Raw genomic sequence first — 20,933 nt, 5'->3', positions numbered from 1 at the left:
CTGCTCTGTACCCCTCTTACTTCAGTCTGCTCTGTACCTCTCTTACTTCAGTCTGCTCTGTACCTCTCTTACTTCAATCTGCTCTGTACCCCTCTTACTTCAATCTGCTCTGTACCCCTCTTACTTCAATCTGCTCTTTACCCCTCTTACTTCAAATCCAGGATCTGCTCCTTAAATCTACGTTACAAGTAGATACTTTGAATTAAACATCATACTTTTCCTGTGTCTTACTTGGAAATATCTACAGAAATAAAAGAAAATTAATGTACCGGCCCACATAAAAAAAAGTAGGTCGAGTGAATTTCCTTTTACATGTGATAATTGTTTTATTGAAAGTAAAATTAATGGATGAAAAAACAATGGAAGTTGATGTTCAAAAATAATACTGTGAAAGTACTTTAATTCGTGGGCACCAATTTTTGTGGATTCTTGAATTCGTGGTTTTGAGGTTTTTAGTGTACATATAGATGGAAATCTATTTTTGTTGGGAACAAATTTTCGTGGTTTTGCCCACCTACAAAAACCATGAAAATAGGTACCCCATGAACATTAGTACTTTCACAGTACTTAATTATCTTTTGAATTTTGAGGTAAAAAGATGAATGCTGATGAAAATAATAAATACCAAGGACTGTTTAGGAAACAGTATTCTGATAACAATAATAAAGAGAACAGAAAAGGTTTCATAAGTACATTCATGTACAATGGCGGATCTAGAAATTTCAAAATGGGTAGGGGGAGCGGACCATTTTTACTATATAATCAACCAAACTATTCAAGCTAAAGGCACCTAAAATACCTAGAAAGTAGTGGTTAAGCCTTCACACCAGAGAAAAATACATATTGATCAATATTACTTTCACTCTAAATTGGAGGAAATCATAGGAAAGCAGCCATATTTTTTTTTATTACATATTGGAATGAGAAGTTTAAATCTGAAACTTTTTTACATAATTTTCTTGTTTTAACTGATACTTATTTAACACGTTATGGAGAACAGAAATCATTTTTTTCATTAAATTTGATTGTGACAATTGTTTTTAGTTTACTCAAAATTTTGGTACAGATTTTTTTTCAAACAACTCACAATCTTGATATTTATCATACTTGATTCTACCCCATCTTCAAAAACAAAGGAATCTAACTGTTGCATGTTGACCTTTCTAATTAGGTGTTACAGAGAATTGGTATGTGACTTTAATATTTTTAAGAAAAGAAGAAAATAGTTGGTGCATAAACAAAATGAACAAAAAATAACAAATTATTACATAGTATTAATATTAGTACTTTAAAATATTTGTTCTGGTGTTGTTGATGATGTATATGTATTGCATTTAGTATACATTTTTTTTCAGAACAAGGCATTGGACTGGGTATCCTGTTGATGAGGAGAGATATAAGTGGGACCAGTCACATATACATACAGGATATTAAGTCTGGTTCCCCATGTGATAAAGATGGTAGACTCAAGTATGTGTCTTAATTATTGTTTATCTATAGTTTGATTACTGTTAAATGTTGAATATTTTGGTCCGTACAGTTGTCATTTAGCATCAGCATCTGCCACTTTAAGCCGAGGACTACAACTGGACACTATTATGGAAAGTGCTGGTTGGAAATCATCAACCGTTTTTCAAAAATTTTATAATAGGACAATCGTTAGTGATAATGAACAATGTACTTTGGCACAGACTATTTTGTCTTCAAAGGGTAAACAAGGGAACCAAGGTTATAGCGGTAATCAAAAGAATGCAATCCCGGGACAAAGACCAGACATACACAACAAAGAAGATAAAGTAACTAAAATCATATATACAAAGTAACAAAAGCAAATGAGCAACTCGGACTCCACTAAAAACTGTGAGCATGGACCAGGTGCACTGGTTGGGTAAGCGTCCTTGAAAGGTTGTACTGTCATTACACTGTAAGTTGGTTACACATTTTTTGCTTGTACATACATGTATGTATATGTGTTAATTAAAAATTTAGCATCTCTGATTTGATTGTTAACAAGCATAAATACCTATACAAGGTTTTTACAGTTCACTTAGTGGATTGATGATCTAGTTGTGCTCTAAAATCTCATGGGAAATCGTATATATCACCAGTTTAATAAAATGTTTCAATTAATCGAAATATTTTAGATTGTAATTTTATTTAACTGGTGATATAAATTTCACATGCCCACCAATTTGGATTTTTTTGTTGTTGTTTTTCACCCACCCTATACTCAACTAGATCCTCAAGCTCTAAAGTATGACCTTTGGACAGCGACACCTGGCTGTTCTCTCATGTGAAATCTATATCACCAGTTTAATAAAATTACAATCAGTCTTCAAATATTTCAATTAATTGAAATGATATAATCGTTGCAAAATTTTTTTATGAAGCATTCATTCTGTGTTTCGAAATTCAAATCCCAATCAATATTAACAGATAAATCAAGCTTAGATTTAATGTCCACACTGCCAGTCCTTATTTCTGGGTTGACCTCTGGGTTGTATCAAGCTGCACTCTGAGATAGATTTTATCAAGTTTTTCCTCAGCTTTCTGTTTTTAATTTCTTTGTTTAGTTTTTGTATCTTTGATTGCAAGTTTTGGATTACTTGAATAGTCTTCACACCGGTTTTTCTTTCAGATATATTACATTGATCATAATGCATAAGAGATAGTTCTTGTTTGTCAGTTATAAAAATATGACTTTGTTCAAGTTATATCCTTAAAATTATTAACTTGTCAATATTTACATGTGCATAATTTACATGTAATTATAAGTCCCTTTTTCAGATAAATGAATCTGTTAAAGTGCAAGTGCAAAAGTTTTATTGTACATTTCTGAATTGTTTGCAAGTTTTGAGCTTATTGAGATCCAAAATTAGAATCTTTCATATCTTCAGAAGTTGTTTCTACAGATGGTGTGCAATGAACTCAAAGCCCTAATTTTCCCAAGGTACTGTTTAAATGTTTGATGATATTTATGCTTTTTGCTTGTTTAACTCAAAAGGTTTCACTTAAAAGTTTGTGTTAATTAAGTGCAGTCTTCTCTATCTGGAATGACCACTATTTGATCTCTGCATCACGTGTTTGTTTGGAAATTTTTATAAGAATCTTAGAAAATTGTGATTTTGACAGTTATCTGCCCCTGAAATGCTCATTTGCAGTGCATTTCAATGAAATTTTGTCATTTTACCAAAATGATATATCATATAATGATATGATATAACCTTGTCTTCATTCTTCGATTCTGTGGGTCCAAACTCCAAAGTCCAGTTAGTCAAATTACACTATCAAAGTGGTAGGTTCTGACAATGTTTCACTCTTTACCTGATTCAGAGACTAACACCTTAAAATGTTGTGATTTTTCAGAAAAGAAGACATGATTATGGAAGTTAATGGGAGATCATTACAGAATTTGTCCCTTCTTGATGCCCATCAGATATTCCGTAGTTTACAGCCAGGCAATGTTACACTGGTCATTAAACGAAAACAAAAACACAAGGTATTTTAATGAAAAATCATTTTATATCATTTCCATAATTTCTTATGAAGTTCACATATAGTCTCTATTCAGATGAATTTTATGCAATTTCTGTCTCAAAATCCATTGCTCAGTCTGGTTAGAACCATGTGAAGTTCATTAGATATTCAAGTGAAAATATTGTTTAAGTTCAAGACAACTTAAGAAATATATTGATTAGCGTTGGTCTCTAAATTAATTTTTTTGTAAGTAAGATTACCAGCAGCTGTTGTCTCTTGCAGCATTCACATGAAAAATCAAGCTGTCAGACTTTACCATGCAAGATCTTTCAGATTAATCATATGTTCTCATCCTGAAAACCAATAAATATTTGCCTATGGATGTTTTAGTACAATTATTTAATCAATCAATCAATTTCATATGTGTATAGGTTGTAAAAAAAATACTGTACTATGATAAAGAAAAAAATTTTGATGATGAAAAAGAGTTCTCAATATGAGAATAAACTTAGTCTTATAGAGCAGTGGTCAAGTTTACAAAAAAAATTAAGTTATGATGTCACAATACTTAGATCTTTTGTGACATCATAACGTATAACTTGTTTTACACTTATGATGTTTTGTGAAAAGGACTGCAGGACTTATAGGGTCTTCCTGTAGAATAAAGTGAAAGCTGTTTTAACAAAACCCTGAATTATTCGAACACTTGTCTAAACCAGACACTGTTTAAAGTCCCTTTATATCAAGTTAAATGTATTTTGAACCTTGGTAATCTAAGTACTGTCTAAACCAAACCAATGTTAGAGCCATAATAGGTTTGATATAAACAGGTTTCATGTATTGTTCAAAATTTTGAATGTGTTCTACATTTGTAGGGACAAAATGACAGGTATAATGGCATTCTGTTACCATGGTAATGGCATGTTTTATATATATATAATCAAGTCAAGGTCACATTTTAACATTCATTGAACATTTTTCAGCAATTTAGTGTATAGTGTAAGTATGAGAGCCAAAAAATGATGCTGTGCTCTCATTGTCGGTGTTAAAAATAAATTTAGTTTCTGCACAATTACTTTGTATAAGTTTGTGGAGCTCCTTTAAACCTTCCATACCACAAAAGTCACATTTGAAGTGACTGATTTTTTTGGTTTATGACCCCAACCGTTGTGGAATTAAGGGTTGAAAATAAACATCTTTCTGCTGTCCACAAAATAGCTTGAGTAAAAAGTATAGATCTCTTAAATACCATACCACAAAAATTGGGCTGGGATTCATTTTTGGGTAATTATCCAAATCATTTGGGAATGAGGTGGCCAAAAGGGGCTAAAAAATCAACATATTTTTCAGAATTTCTTGTTCATTAAATTTCATTTCAAATTGTGGGGGCGGGGGAGAGAGGAGCTGGATTTTTTCTGTTATGTAATAGTTCAATAAAAAATACTCAGTTTTGGCTATAAAAATTAGTTTCATGTTAAATGTAGTTTGAGGCTAACTACCCTTTATTTGTTATCACAGAAAATGATATTCTAAGATTTTGAATATAAGATTTAAATGCATGTATTGATAGACCTTGACTTAGTTATTGTTAGGGAGAATGTATGTCTTGACATGTCTTGTAGATTAATACATGTAGTTGAACTCATCAAATTATCCAAGAAAGTTACTTTGAGAATTAACATGTCTGTACTTACACATCTACACATTTTACTGCCCTGCACTTGCATTTTTGGGGCATATTGATTTAAAGTCTGTACACCTGTACATCTACTTGAATTAAGAGATTTTCCATCAGAATGGAAACTCTGTACCAATGTTTCTTATTAAATAAACTTTAAAAATCAACACATATTTCCTTGCCTTGATAACAATGAGAACATTAAGAGATTACTTTTGAACTGTTTTTTTTTTTGGTAAATTTTTGGGTCCAATCACAATAAAGCATTGTTTGTATTTATGTTAAGATATTTTATTATTAGCTTCCCTTGGAATATTTATGAGTAAATAATCTTAATTAAGGAAATATTTCTGTCTCTTTTTTTAATACATTTTATACCCCGTGGAACAAAGTTTGAGAGATTTAATTTCTCAAATTTTGTTGGAGTTAAACACGTCCTGAAATTATTTGACTCAAGCATTTTGTCATTGCAACTCTTCTCAAAACTTAGTACTGAAAAGAATTTCATGAAACTTGGCATTTAGTAAGGGCACAATATGTAGATGTCTATTTTACCAAGAAATCTGATCCCTCAAACTTTTTGGTAGTTTGTCCCTTTGAAGTTACCTGAAGTAAACTACTGAAGCATCTTGTTAAATTTAATGCATAAAATGATTTTATTTGTGGTTCAGATGTATAAAAAGCTAGTTTTACACATAAGAAAATCTCTTTTTTTAAATGGGTTCACTTCTGTGTCACTATTCAGTTTTATTTTCTTCATCAATATGTAAGGAATTAATTGATTGTCTACATTAATAAAAAAATATATATCAGTATCTATGAAATAGTGGAATTTTACCCTCTTATAGAATATATGCAGATGAATTAGGGTATTGTATAGAAAGAATTTTTTTTTTTTACTTCCATTGATTTGACCAATATCTGCTTTGTTTTAAAATGAAAATTGTCTGCATTTTATGAAAAACTGTACTGTCATTCCAGTTTTTTTTATAGGACTGCAATAAATTTGTAGTCATATAGTATAGCGATGTCTTCCCCCTCGTCGTCCATAAACACTTGGTTTTCCTATGATTACTTGAACATTGGTTTGGAATTTCATCACAAGATTTCAAACCACTAAATGATTTTTTGTATTGAATTTGGTGGTTATGGCCCCAAAGGTTTTGAAATAAGGGGCAGACCCAAAAACAAGTATTTCATATAATTTTATGTTATAAATCCATTAAAAGCATATGGATGATTATTATGATAGTTCCACAATATTCTAAATCACTAAAGTCTAACTGGGATTGATTTTTGGGGTTGTAATTCAGGAATGTGGGACAATGAAAAAAGGGACTAAAATCAAGCATTTTTGTGATTTCTAGACAATACTTTAATATAAATGCATAGATCACTTTAAAATTGTACCACAATGTGCACCAAAGAAAGACTAAGACCAGTTTTGGAAGTTATGACTTGAACCAGTTAGGAATTAAGGACCAAACAAGGGTTAGAAAAGATAATTGATAATTTATCTCTTAGAAATTGTTGCATAAGGTGTCATACCACCACCAAAAGATGAGATTAATTTTTGGGGTTGTGACTTGATGTTATTAGTAATTAGGGTTCTGAAAAGGGCCAGGAACATTCATTTTCAGCTGTCTGGTTGATTATCTATTTAAAAGAGAATGGATCTCTTCAAAATTATACCACAAGGTGCCATGCCCCGAAAGGAAGATTGGGATTGAGTTTGGAGATTGTGACTGGAATTAGAGGCCAGTAAGGGGCCAATTCAGTTCTCATTAAATTATTAACCTGTGTTTGATGTCTAATCACACTCAAATTTCAAAGACATATCAAGTTTGAATTGTGTGTCAATATTTGCCCCAACTGTTCAGGGTTTGACCTCTGCAGTCATATCAAGCTACCCCCTGTGAAGCTGTAAGCACGTGAAGAAAGTACAATGGTAGTATAGATTTACTAAATGAAAAATGTTTTGAAATACAATATATAGACATAGCTTCATGTATTTGTCAGTATTATTTTGTTACCTCTGCATGGTCTTTAAATTGTTTTAGCACGATGAAACATTTTCAAATATATTTGTTTTGAAGTGTAATAACTTTTTACCATTAATGGAACAATTAAGTACAACTTAAGTTTACTGGGGTGCTAATTTACATGCATTGATGTCTATTTCCATCAAAGGCAGAGATGTATTATCTTAGTTGTTATTTTTGTGGTTTTATACTTTGATATAGACAATGAAAGATAACTCTAGCCAATTATCACTTATGACCAGGTATATTCTAACACTGTTTTCCATTTCCTTTGCAGACAATAATCATCAATATACCACAAGCCAAACCTGTAGTAAAGTATACTCCATCAAAAGATAAGGATGTGTCACAACACCATGACACAGAAAATAATACAACCTTTGAACCTGACAACCAAGGATTTGTTTAATTTTACAAAACTTTTGAAAGGAAGCTTTTGCAGCACATGAACAGATATCAATGTGATATTACATCTGTGTATTTGTATAACTTATGGTGGTCAATATGTTCATGCCCTTTTGAAATACATGATTTACATGAAGCAAATGATAAGACCAAAATTAAATTACCATTATATATTTCATAAGAGTTTCTTCCTTTTTTTTAGAATGTTTTTGACTAAAGACTGTACTTATTGTGTTAGCATTTTCATATACATGATTTTGATTCTCCCATCCTTTTTGGTTTATAATTTAGCAGTATAAGTTGTGCTTTAAAAATTGTCAAAGGGAAATTCAAACTGTACACAGTAAAACCTTACAGGAGGCACTTGAAAGACTGTTTCTTCGTACTACAGTCGTCTGTGCTTGTGTATTAAGTACTTCTCCATCTAAGAATCAGGCAAAATGTGTATAAGGTCTGGCACATGAAGGAAAAAGAACACAGATTTTATTGCATTAACCAAGTATTTATACCCTATAACCTCCAGAAATGACCATCAAAGTGTTTGTAAAATTTGCCTTTTTAAGAAATTGATAGGTCAAATTTAGTTGAAATGCGCTATGGAAAAATAGCAGGAAAATTTTCCCGCACTTTTTCCTTATATAAGTAGTAAAAAAATATCTGCTTCATGGATGCTTCAGGATTAATTTAAATAGCTTTTCAGTTGTCTTCCAGATGTATTGAATATATTTGAGGCAAAAAAGACCAAATTTAGAAATATGATGTGCCACCCATTGCCTGATTCTTATACAGAATTTGTACTTAATATCTGTCTCATAAAACATTTTCAGTTTAACCCTTTCAATCCTGTAATTTTACTACACATCCTTCATATGCTTAGAAATCATGTTCTAATGATATACTTTTTCAATTTCTATTATTGATCTGTACTTATAGCTATTGGTTTATATATAAGATATAAAGATATCTCTTTTTATTATATAGATAGCAGTGATTTACTGAATGTTCCCAGTGTAAAAATTTTTGATAATTCACTCTGTGAAATAAATTCACTCTCGGACTTCCTCTCACAAAAAGTTCAGAAATCGTCACTAATATCAGTCGGACATTCCAAAAATTTAAAATACATGTTGAAAATAGCAATGAATGATGGAGGGAATCTGCATAAGAAATAGAATAATTAATTGGCTATCATGAATAATCAAAATACGATCACTCGTGGCAAGAACACATAAAGATTTGACTGGTGTATGGAACACTTGTGATCCATATTTTGGTTATTCACGCTTTATAATTGATTGTCCTGTTATTTTTTCCACTTTCCTGCAAACCCTAAACCTTAAAGAATATCTTATATAGGAATGCAACTTTGTTAAAGTTAAAATCATTAATTACTTTCTTTTTTTCATGACTATGAGCTATAGTTTATCTAATTTCTATAGAAAGTGCCAACAAAGTTTAAAAATGATGAAGATATTTTAATTTACTTTCATGAAATGACAATAGATGTGTATACAGTGTATGTGATATTGACAATGTTTTAAATATGAAATAAAACAGACATACTCCCAGATATAAAATGTGATATATTGTTCCATACTTTACAGATAATATATCAGGGGCGGATTCAGACAGGAACGTGGCGGGTGTGCCCCCCCCCCCTAAAATTTGCAAAGCATGGGTTGACAGGAGTAGATTTAGGCAGTTTTAGGTTGAAACTTTAATTTCTGGATAATTTTACAACAAAATATATCTACATTGCACCCACTCTAGAAGAATATTTAAAAAAAATAATCTCAAAAAAATTCTTGCCTTGCTCCCTTTGGCAATATTTTAATTGGGCACCCCCTAATCTAAAATCTGGATATGCCCTTGTATATAGTCATTTAAAGTTAATCATAAGGTTAATAGTTTCTAAACAATGCATATTTTCCCAAATGCAAAGAAGGGTGGGTGTAATTTTGACATCAAGTGCTCTGAAATGGTAAGCGTGTCCTGCTTTTCCAGTGGCACCAGTCACATACGGTAGATGTCAAGTATACATGATGGATGAAGAAAAAAACATAATGAATATATATAATTATGATAATAAATTTGGATTTAAACAATACTTTTTTATCAAGGAAGAAGTATGTTTACTGCAGTAAGGCTCCTGAACAAATATTGTAAACTTCTTTTGCTATCAAAACTAGTTTTGCAAAATAGCAAATAGTAAGTTCTGAAAAAAAAACCTAACCTTTATGTATTGCTGTAGAAACTCTGTTTCTTTAGATACTCACTCAATGTTCAGGGACAAAACCAACAAATTATTATTAATTCTATGTCTATTGCTTTTCATATTTGAATGATTGTTACTTTTGATTGCATTTAAATTCTGTACTAACGCCCGAAGATATCGTTTTTTACAAATTGCCCACTAAGTTGACTAACAAGACGAAATACATGTACCTGTATATGGAAAACTTGCATAATGGTTCTCACTGAACTTGGAAAAAAATTTCAAGGAGCCAGCAGATATATTCGAATTTGGGCGGGCTGCAAATCTAGTTTTAATTAAAACTGCAGGACCGGTTTTTATTGTTAACACAGGATAACCTATGTCTATTTGTAAAAGTAAAAAGAGCATTCTCAAAAATGAGTATGTGATAACATAAAAGCCGCCACCTTTTAAATTTTTAGATCGGAATTTACTTGAAAACATCATACCCCTACCACATGATAAAGAAATACTATTCACTATATCCATTCTCGCTATATCTCTTTGTTCAGCACCCAGATACATCAACTTCATAAAATTTCGTTCTCTTGGCTTTACTTCCTTTCTTTCCATTACAACCGATATAAAGAGTTCCACTATGGTTGTATGACAAGCACAGTGGGTTTTCTATACCAGCATCCTTGGTATAGACGAAAGTAAGTAGGCGACCAGTGTTGTTGATAATATGTAAACTTCCAGTAAAACAGTCCGTCACAATGACATTATCCCCGGGTGAAGTCACTATACATATTGGATAAAATGGATGGACCCCATTGACTATAGGATGACCAAGGTATATGTTATAGACCTCCCCTCCCTCCCCCATCACCAATACACTCCCCGACGATCAACAGAACGGCAATCAGCCACGTATAACATATTGTTGGATGTGCTGGTTATATCTTAAGGGTATCCAAACAGGGGCTCATTGTGATCATCAAGTACATAAACTTTCTCTCGTTACTCCTTCTGATCCATCACAATTACCCCACCCCTGTCATTTCTCAACCCACCCACTACTACCTTACCACCACTAGTAATATGGATGGCCGTTGGGTAATATGGTTTTGGGTCAAACGGAGAGTCGGACATTTTACCTGAATGATTGTTTACTACCTTCAAAATTGTCTCACCCACAGAAATTAGAATTTCATTTGACTGACCTAATGCCATACCATAGATCTTAGTTTTGACATTTCGTAAATAATTTACATTTTGCCCAATATAATCCGCTTTCTGTATTATATTGTCTATACCATCTCCTTTCTATATCGTACCATTATGACACGGTAGTAAACTGCAGATCTGTATGGTGTTGTTTGTTGATTTTGAGGTTTACTTTTGTTTTTTTTTCTGGTTCTTTGCTGACTAGAGCTAACTGACCGATATCTGGACAGAGAGTTATCTTTGTATGGACAAATGTCGGCACGGAGCGATATGACTGTGCGGTAACAGGAAACGAAACGCTTGCTTTGTTCGGTATTGAGTGCTTCGTCGACTTGATCAATGAAAACAGTAGAATTGTTCGTTTGAAGGAGTTCATTTACACCGATTATCTTTTTGTCGATTTCGTTGCTATAAGTTGCCATTTTCTTTCTGTCGTCATCGACTGACTTTCTAAAATCGTCGTAAATCTTGCTTGACTCATTTCTTAACTTTTCAAATTGTTTCTCGATGGCACTTTTCCACAACTGCTCATGCTTATTAATATTTTTCTGCACTTTTTGGAATATGTTTTGATGTGTCTTTAAAACATTAGAGAGAATAGTGTTTTTCCTCTTTGCATCACGACTACAACATTGGAGTTTTGTTTTTAGCTCATCCATTTTTCTTTTTTTTGTACCTATTTCCAATTTCATCAAGCTTATACATATTGTGAGTCTTACTTATACAAATCACACAAACAAACACATCACATACATCGCAATACAAGCACATCACATGTCGTAATACAAGCACACTTTTTGTCCCGAATGCGTTTTACAAAAGATATTTGCAGGCGCGTAGCTGCCGTTAGGCAAAAAAGCTTTTGTCTGCACTTAATTTTGCCAATTTTTTTTTTTTTTTTTTTTTTAGATAAAATACATCCAGGAGAGGCATAAATGATGGTCTAAACGCTATCTCCGCGGAGCTTCGGGGGGGGGGGCGGGCTTAAGCGGCCCCCAGACCCACTGCCGTAAATTTGCCTACACTTCAATTTGGCCTCAGCTACGCGCCTGATTTGTAAAATCGAGAGTTGTTTTTTGGTTATGCAAATCTGCTAAACTGATTATCTTATGATCTTGCGTAGACTTCACATCATATTAAAGTATCGTACTGTAGGCATTTCCAGCCTATAGATTTCTGGTTACAGAACTGACAGTTAATAGGTTATTGTTTCACAAAAGTCGCTGAACTTTCCTCTACTGTACATTCGGCCATCTCGTTTGTTTAAACACTGAACCTACCGTTTACGCATAGCACATATAGTTTCTATTTCCTCATTTCCAAGAACCCTCTTAACCTAGCTCCAAGATATAGGTTGTATTTAATTTTATGAAATTTGTAACAAATGTTAATAAAAGAACTGATTGTAAGTAAAAATGTGACACATTACAGCTATAATGATTGTCATTCCATTTAAAACAACAGGTTGAATGAAATGCAACCCCTAAGCAAAAACCCAATACAGTCTATCAGTTATCAATTCATTCAATAACAAAAACTAAAACAAACAAAAAACAAAAAACAAAAAAACAAAAAAAAACAAAAACAAAAAAACAAAAAACAAAATCGGCTGATTTTTAAAGTGTTCAAAACAACATTTTTTTTAATTAAATGTTTCAAGTTGCTCCGTATTACTAATTCTCTTACCCTTTTGAAAGCACACATGGCGAAACCATTGAAAAGTAACGCTGTAATGGTATAAGCTTTATCTATTTGATACCGAGTAAACGTAGCAAGCTTATAACGTACGTCGCCAACTGTGAGAGCTGGCTGTCGAGTGCGGCTCGACTACACCCGTCCGTCTGTCCGTCTATCCGCCCATCACTGTTAGGGATTCTTATATACGTTGTGTAATAGTATTTAACTAATATTGCTGAAATGCTGAACGACACTCAGAGTTTATTTGAGAAATAGTTTGTGGAAGGGGGTAGATTGGTACTCATTTAACAAGGGTACGGAATTTATATTCAATTATTTAACACCGAGCGACAACGAGGGTTTAATGAGAATATAAATGCTAAACCCATGTTAATATATATATATATATATATATGTTAAAAGTATAAATCTACCCCTGAAAGGAATTATTTCTTTTCTATGATGGCAAATACGGTAATTTTTGTGACAAAAATTTCCCTAGGCGTACCCAAAATAAGGCTGTTCCGGTTAACCCTCCCGTATGGAAGTTGGATTAAATTTATTTATGTCATCGTATGTGTCAAATATGTGTATTATTATAACTGATTTCTATAAGATATGTGTATGTGTATAATTGATTTCAATAAGATAACCTCCCAGTCGTTAAATCATCGCGTAAACGGTTTTAAATGAGTGTTTTGTCTCGAAGCGACAGCGAAAGAAAAGAGACAGTGCGCAGGTTCTAAAGGTGGGGGTTGTACCGACATATACTGTTTGACGATATGAAGACGTCATATCAGAATTCCATATTAAATTCATGGAGAAAACTGATTCTTTTTGTCCTACGTTTTATCTTGCTGAAGTTTCCTCGCCACTTTTTGTTATGGATTGTACGTGTAATCAGCAACTAAAAATGAATTACTAATATTGTTCAAACTTGGCAAAGTGTTTATAAACAATATACCTAATATGGACAGAATTGACGAATATTTGATATGAATATTGTCCTGTTTTTAAACAGTAACATTTTTATGTACATTTTTTGTAATTCGTTACCAATGCTATAGATATCCCTTGCCTAGTGTAATTTTCATGCATACATTGAATATAATAATAATTTGCTGATAAAATATGTCAATTTCGCAGGTTCAGACATGCTGTCGGTATTGTTTCATTTAAGTTTGAAAGAAAATCCATCATATTTGTTTTCGTCTTTTGACATTTTGATTATCAATTACCCAAATAATCTAATCCCTCTCCGTATCCGATTCTCTCCTACACTCGGAGAGGGATTGGATTGTTCGAGTTAAGGGGAATTCTGGATACTTGTGGTATCACAGGGATAACAGGGTCGCCGAAAATCTGTCTATCGGTTCTTGTCTCCCTGCAACTGGCAAAAACTTTTTTCGATGCAGCCAAGTTGCGGGGGGCAAGAACAGATAGGCAAAACTTTCGATGTGACAGAGATACTTACTTATTTACTGTTTTTGATTTAAGTTATACGCTAGTGCATTTGTTGTGTTTCCCTTGATTATTCTTTCATCATATCCGTTCTTTTTTCCTATCCAGAAATTTTGAAAAGGGTATCTAAGAGGGTTCCATCACTATTATTTGCTAATGTCTGTCCAAATTCTGGTCTGTATCATTCAGAAACTGCTGCTTAAGGCACTAACGATTTTTATACTGGGGGTTGGGGGGCTGGGATTCTTTTGAAAAAAAAAGAAATTATTCTATATTTGAGTCCAAAAGATGATATTACTCAGCCATTGTCAGAACAAATGAGATTCAATAGCCCCCATTACTTATCAATGCAGATGTTCAAATAAAAGTTTTTAACTCTGGCTCCTGCTAAAAAAATTATTTTGGCACTTGCACTCAAATCATTTTCTAACTCAACTTAAAATTCCATGCCTCCTCCAGAAGAAAATGGTCGATGCTTTAAGGTATCCTAGATTGAGGGCATCTTTTTTCATTCTCCTTTATAGCACGTCACAAACCTTGAAATTCCTCACTTTTATGCAAAACTATTTTTTAAAAATAGGCTGCAGTGATCCTTGGGTTATTAAAACCTAGTCCATTTTATAAGCTGTCCATCTCGTTGGTTTGATATGAATTTGTTAAATACAAATTACAAAATGATAACTTATCACAATATTAGCAATATTTGTATAGATGACAAAGTAAATTAAACCCACTGTTCATATCAAAGGACAAAACGGAGAGATATTTCAAGATATACTGGATTTGGATTGTTTTGAATTCACGCTCCGCTTCTTCCAAAAAATCTCCAAATACCTGACACTTACACGCTACGTTGTTCAATTTAAATCTCGGTGAAATTTTTTTATGAACTTGATATACGATGAGATTCCAAAACACTGTCTTGTTAATATGAAATATGGGGAAGATGCTTTAAATAGTGTCACTGATAGTGGGATATTTAACTCCTGTGTCGTGCATATAAGGAATGTAAATAGTACAAAAATGTGTACCGGGACATCTGTCATGTAAAATGGAATCTAGAAGGAAACAGGGGTATAACGGCAAAGGTTAGTGTTGTGTTTTACAAAATATCATGTAGGAAATACTTGGTAGTCTCTTTTCAAAATGTTTTATCATAGCAGTTCCTATGCACGCTTCAAACGTTGTCGGTCATAGTAATAAACAGCAATAGTGAATACCTTATCACTCATATTTATAATAAGAATATACAATAATACTCATAAACACGTGCTTGAAGTTTTCCGTTTGATGGAAGAACCTGAATCAAAAACTAGTTACAAAATGCCTCTCAAAACTTTTTTTCTGAAGGATGTATCACACACACTCAAAATTTGGGCAAACGTGAGCGAATGGTAGCCAAGAACCCTTATGATAAATTTCTTGACCGGACCCCCTTTTATAAATTTCTGGGTCCGCCCTTGCACTTAATCTGTGCAATTACAACTATCTTAAATCTCATTTTGGTTCTGAAAATACTTTCTTAATTTAAAAACCTTAGAGGGGAGGAGACAGTTCACGCGACTCAATATCAGCTTATCGAAAACAAATTGAGATGAAAGGTATCAGGGTACTCCCCGTCACGACAGACTCTGTCTCAGATGTAATTCCAATTATATTGATGATGAAAAACATTTCCTGCTATCATGCATCAGCCTTAAAAACAGGTCGTTATATACTTCTTCAGTTGGTTATACACTCCTGTAAAAAATTATGTTCTCAATACTAAGGAGAAACTTCTTTGGCATATGAATGTTGAAGATCATCAAATTCTCTGTCAAATATGTAACCTGATAAAAAAGAGTGGAATATGAGTGAAATTTCATTATTAGTGTTATATTTCATTTAATTTGGCATATTTTTAAATTATTTTTTTAATTTCTTACATTAGACACAAGAATAACTTTATGATATATCGGTCTGTAATGTTGCATCGTCATCTGATGTCAATGAACATTATATATTTTATTTTACTTTATCTTATTTTATTTCATCAATTTGTAAATATCTGTACACCATATACAGGCGGCCAGTCAGCATTTTGTTCAGTACTTGTACGGGACAGGTGTTGACTGGACCATTTGAATCGTCACATGGTGCAGTGACTGGGATACCTCTGATCAGATGACACTCTAGTTTGAAATAAATGCAGACCCATAAATATTATTAATAATTATGAATTGTAAACAAGAAATGTCCTTGTTAAAAAAGAACAATGTACCTAGCATCTTAGGCTGTGTCTGTCAAACCATTTTACATTACTGGTATACACTTAGAGAATAATTTAGTTGTATACACTTTAATTGTGTTCTGTATGTGCGTTAATAGTCCGTAATATTCTTTTGATCATTAACTGTATTGTCTCATTGTAACCGTTGTGATTTGTGAATAAAGTATTTGTATCCTTGTATCCTTTAGCTTTGAATTCGACTTTTTAGTAATTGTGACCTAGGGTACATGTATGTGAGCAGTGGGGCAAAATTTTGTCATGGTCCATAAGAAAGTCAGTGTTCACCCTTACACTACTCAATCACCGAAACAACCTACTTTTCTTATACTCAAGTTACTGAGATCGCGAGTTATGCGTAAAATTAATTTCTACTGTCGTGCGAAAAATTTCTACTGTCGACATATGCAGGTGTTCATGTTCGCCTTATGCAGACAAGTGATTTTGCAAAATTAAGTGTTTCCTAATAGAAGTAAAAGTTCTATTTGGGTAAATCTTCACAAATGAACATCTGTCTTTAACTAAATACGAGCCAAATAAAAAGGAACATTTTCGTGCTGAAATCAGTAATAGATTTGTTTCCAATGTCGTAAGAGGAAAATGATAACTAGATTTTTGAATTGGAGAATTGACATTATGGAGAGCAGTAACTGACTATATATTTTTAGACACTTTACGTGATTGAGCCCCGTGCAGGTCCGGGTGTTAAAAGAATAGGCCTGCAGCAGCGCTAAGCTTGTCGTAAAAAGCGACTAAATAGTGCTCAGAACCCTAGCCGGGGGCTAGGGCGCTCTGCCCACAGAGCAACTGGGATGTGTGCCCCATGCAGGAGGTGGAATGGGGTACCTCTGGCGTGTTGCATGCTAAGGTTGTCATGCTATAATACGGAAAACCTGACCGCAAACCATAGTGGTGCACCGTGTTGGGAAAGATGCCACGTTCCTCGCACGTTAAAGAACCCTACTGTGGTATTCTCCCGGAGTAGGAACCATAGGGCTCCGTCACAGGAGGCTAAATTGCCCGACCCTACCCACCTCTCTCCATTTCCACTGGCAATCAAAATTTGTCGACCCCATTCTTCTTGTGTCCCACCCCTCTTTCCATTCATCATTTCATGTTCATTTTGTCATCAATGTCATGTTCATCGTCTGAATATAGTTGTAATATTGCTGCTCGGACGTTAAACCCCAACAAACAAAAACAAACTACGTGATTGAACCATCTTTTAACGTATAATTCAGGTCAAATGTACACTTAGTGTGCATCGTTTCATTTATATTAGTCTCAACGTCATTATCAAATTATTGAATAATAGACTGATTCTGCAACTATTGCTGTCTTTGGTGGATGGATTTTGCTTTTATGGTTATACATTCTATGCTTCGGTTAATTGGAAATCTCCCAATTATCAATATTAAGGGTAGCAGTAAAACCATCAGTAGTCAACTGCACTTAACGGGTACCATTAAGTCTCGATATACATGTATTAAGTATATCTGACAAAATAGTGCGTCGTTTTGGAATGTGGAGACGAAGGTTAAAATGATTAATTTTGTTAGCTTCCGAATTGATACATGAATATTTGATAGTAATCTGGTGAGCATTACCGTCGTTATTTTTATGTGGCGATGACATTGTTTTATTACATACCAATCCATACGGTCTATCCTGTGTACTTACTATCCGTGTCATTCTGTTATCCAGAGATAATCTCATCTAAATATTTTTCATTGATAATGTACCATGGATCTGTAATAGAAGGTACAAAGATGGTTTTGAATATAGTACAAAAGTCACAATGGTAAGTGGCGGATTGGGGGGTGGGTTGGGGGTTGGCAAGCGAAAAATTGACAAAAATGGTAAATAATATCCTAGAACCCCCTTTTTCTGTGGAATCCCAACGGCGGATCCAGACGGATTGTAGGGGGTTGGCCCTATTGACAATAAAAAATGGCAAATAATGTCCTAGCACCCCCTTTCCTGCTGAATCCCGGCTAACACCCCTCCTTTTCAAAGTGTCTGGATCCGCCCCTGATATGTACAATTGTTAAATTACATAGACATATACAAGGTATACTTACTCCATTACCATAGGCCAACGGGCGGTCACTGTTGGGGTCACTGTCAATCTTCGTACTATTCTTAACAAGCACAAGAAAATTTTTATTATATGCACCAATACACATCTATAAATGTGTTACATGAGGTCAATCAGTATTCATTTACATACAGATTACGACAATACTGTCAGACTGAGGGGATTGCTTTATCAGTTGGGGAGCTGTATGCTTCATCAGTACTATATTTACAGGCCTACGATTTTAGCCAGAACAAAAGTTCACAGTTTTTGATGCAGCATATGTTTAAATTTGATTGTTCAAGTCTTTAAAGTGATAAAAAATATATTAATAATATTACAACGAGAAAATAACAAACGCTTTCCAACGGATGGGTCGATAGAGGTGACCCCAGGAGATAACCGATATTGATATGATGTGAAAACAGTCCCTATTACGCTCCCCTGTCTTGACTGGCCTCCATCAACATCAGAAGTCTCAGTGACTGACGGTTGGTTTGTAAGCTTAACGCTGGAATCCTAATTGATTTCTTTCTCGTAAGTGGTTTAGATAAGTTTCCAATCGAGTACCGCTTCTGCAGTTTGTCTCTGTTTTTCATTATAGCCATTGCCTATATAGCAATGTCGGATGAAAGCTCTACAGAGCTTATGTTGTATTGTTATTTGTAAAACCGACTTTAAATAAATCTTTTATGCTTTATGCTAAGCAGTGAAATCCATAAAGTGATGAGGTGTTTTTATGTTAATTTGAGAAATTCTGGTAAGATATTTACCTAATCTGTTTGCAATTCTTTTGGAAATTTGGAAGATTGAACTAAATTTTCTTGTATTATGTTATTATAATAATAAGTATTGAAAAAGAAGGAAAACAAGCAAACAACAGAAATTCAGGATGTAAGAAACTTTTGGGTAATTAATGATTAATGCAATTTTTAAATATAATTTTGTCTGTTTGAATGTTGAAACTTAATGTAAATATAAACAAAAAAGCGATGTGCCTAGGCGAGATAATAAAGCTAGGTAACTTTTAGTAATTTGAATATCTAAAGGTGTTAATACAGGATTAGAAAGGATGTTTTGTGATGTTTAATTGACATCTTTAGATAGTCAGAGAAGATGATGTCACATGACTTAATTATTCACCTGAATATTCAAATAGACATACAAAAAAATAATAGAAATATATAAAATGGAAATTACATTAAGTTTTTTTGTTAATTTGAGATGAAGTTCTGAAAATATTTCCTGGAGATCGTACGTACCATAGAAATAGATCCGCAGGAAGAAAAGTTAAATTATTTTGAAAAATTTTAAGAATTTTTTTTCAAAGATTTATAAAACTATTAACACACTATTTTATTTTAACTTTTTATTTTTTTTTTCAAATCTGATGTGTATGCAGCTGCATTTTTTGCAAACAGGTTGCTATGTGCCTGATTTTGAAACTTCCCTTTCTGAGGTCTAAACTCTTGGCTAAAAGTTAAAGGTAGGGTCTAAAATATGTTACCCGTACCCGTACCAACTTTTTCCCATACCCAAATAATGCTTTGCTAAAATATTTATTCTTACTTTATGTTAAGAACTGAAAATTGCATGAGACGTGGAACAGTCCGTTTTAATCCAATTCTCATCAAGAATATATGTATATTTATCTGATATTTCTTGTTTGATTGGTTTTCTTAAGTCAAAAGATATAAAAATGTGTAACTGGTAGTTACCGTACCCAACTGTTTATTGACTATTTCTCACTTTCCTGTCCGAATTTTACAATTTTCTAAAATCATTAAGGGGTTAAAACTTCACTTTAAGACCTTGGATAAAGTTTTGAAAGATTTGATATTGTTTAAAAAAAGGGAGTGTTTAAGTTTGAATTCTGTACCATACCTAGCGTCAATCCCGTATCAGCAAAGAATGGATACAATCTTATCCAGAATGAAAAACAATGTCTCATAAACAGAGTCTGATGCGATTTTAATTTATTGTCAATGAAAATTTTTATAATATTATGATGTTCTAATGTCAAATATGCATTAAATTAGTAAGGTTAGCAAAAATACCTGACTATGATTTTTGGTGTACATGGGACATTTTAGACCATTTGAAAACAGAAAATTGAATAAAATAATTTTTTTCGACAATCATTTTCAAAATCATTAATTCTAGCCTGTCATCATGTCATTTTGTAATGTGTACCAACTTTCAGCTGGAAATTGCAAGTAATAATGAAGAAATTGGCAAAATAGTATTTGGATTTGGGGAAAAGTTGGTACGGGTAGTATGGGTTACACATTTTAGACCATACCAAAAAAAAAAACCTCTTTTCCAAAAATTTACTTAAGTCAAGCATACATATACATTATCATATATACTTCAGTACATAAGTACATTTGTACATAAACAACATTAACCATAAAGATATTGCTATATCA

At 33.1% G+C, this 20,933-nt stretch overlaps 2 protein-coding genes and 1 long non-coding RNA gene across 12 annotated transcripts in view; 2 read left to right on the top strand and 1 right to left on the bottom strand.

The window, feature by feature from the left end:
• LOC148621575 (uncharacterized) overlaps positions 1-8,476 on the top strand; it is a 40,973-nt gene extending 32,497 nt beyond the window's left edge. For 8 of the 9 annotated variants that reach the window (XM_088576084.1, XM_088576082.1, XM_088576085.1 and 5 more), the window contains 3 exons: positions 1,356-1,470; positions 3,367-3,499; positions 7,475-8,476. In XM_088576084.1, coding sequence (XP_088432210.1) covers positions 1,356-1,470; positions 3,367-3,499; positions 7,475-7,606 — 380 coding nt within the window. In that variant the 3' untranslated portion in view covers positions 7,607-8,476. Of the gene's footprint in view, positions 1-1,355; positions 1,471-3,366; positions 3,500-4,352; positions 4,367-7,474 lie in introns of all 9 variants that reach the window. The other variant, XM_088576086.1, reaches the window with a different exon arrangement.
• Positions 8,477-14,881: 6,405 nt separating this feature from the next.
• Positions 14,882-20,933, top strand: part of LOC148621573 (uncharacterized) — a 41,480-nt gene continuing 35,428 nt past the window's right edge. Inside the window, exon 1 of one of the 2 annotated variants that reach the window (XM_088576077.1) lies at positions 14,882-15,249. The gene's annotated coding sequence lies outside the window, so the exon portion shown is untranslated. Of the gene's footprint in view, positions 15,250-18,900; positions 19,042-20,933 lie in introns of those variants that run through there. The other variant, XM_088576078.1, reaches the window with a different exon arrangement.
• Positions 16,257-18,604, bottom strand: LOC148621574 (uncharacterized). Its single transcript, XR_015921208.1, has 3 exons — positions 18,509-18,604; positions 18,108-18,176; positions 16,257-16,332 (listed from the first exon to the last, which is right to left on the bottom strand). It is a non-coding gene; the product is annotated as an uncharacterized LOC148621574 (long non-coding RNA).

The sequence above is a fragment of the Perna viridis genome, chromosome 3 (assembly GCF_037379345.1).
Source record: "Perna viridis isolate PV_CMFRI_1.1 ecotype Kerala chromosome 3, ASM3737934v1, whole genome shotgun sequence".
NCBI classification, from domain to species: Eukaryota; Metazoa; Mollusca; class Bivalvia; order Mytilida; family Mytilidae; genus Perna; species Perna viridis.
This window is presented reverse-complemented; position numbering and strand designations above follow the sequence as displayed.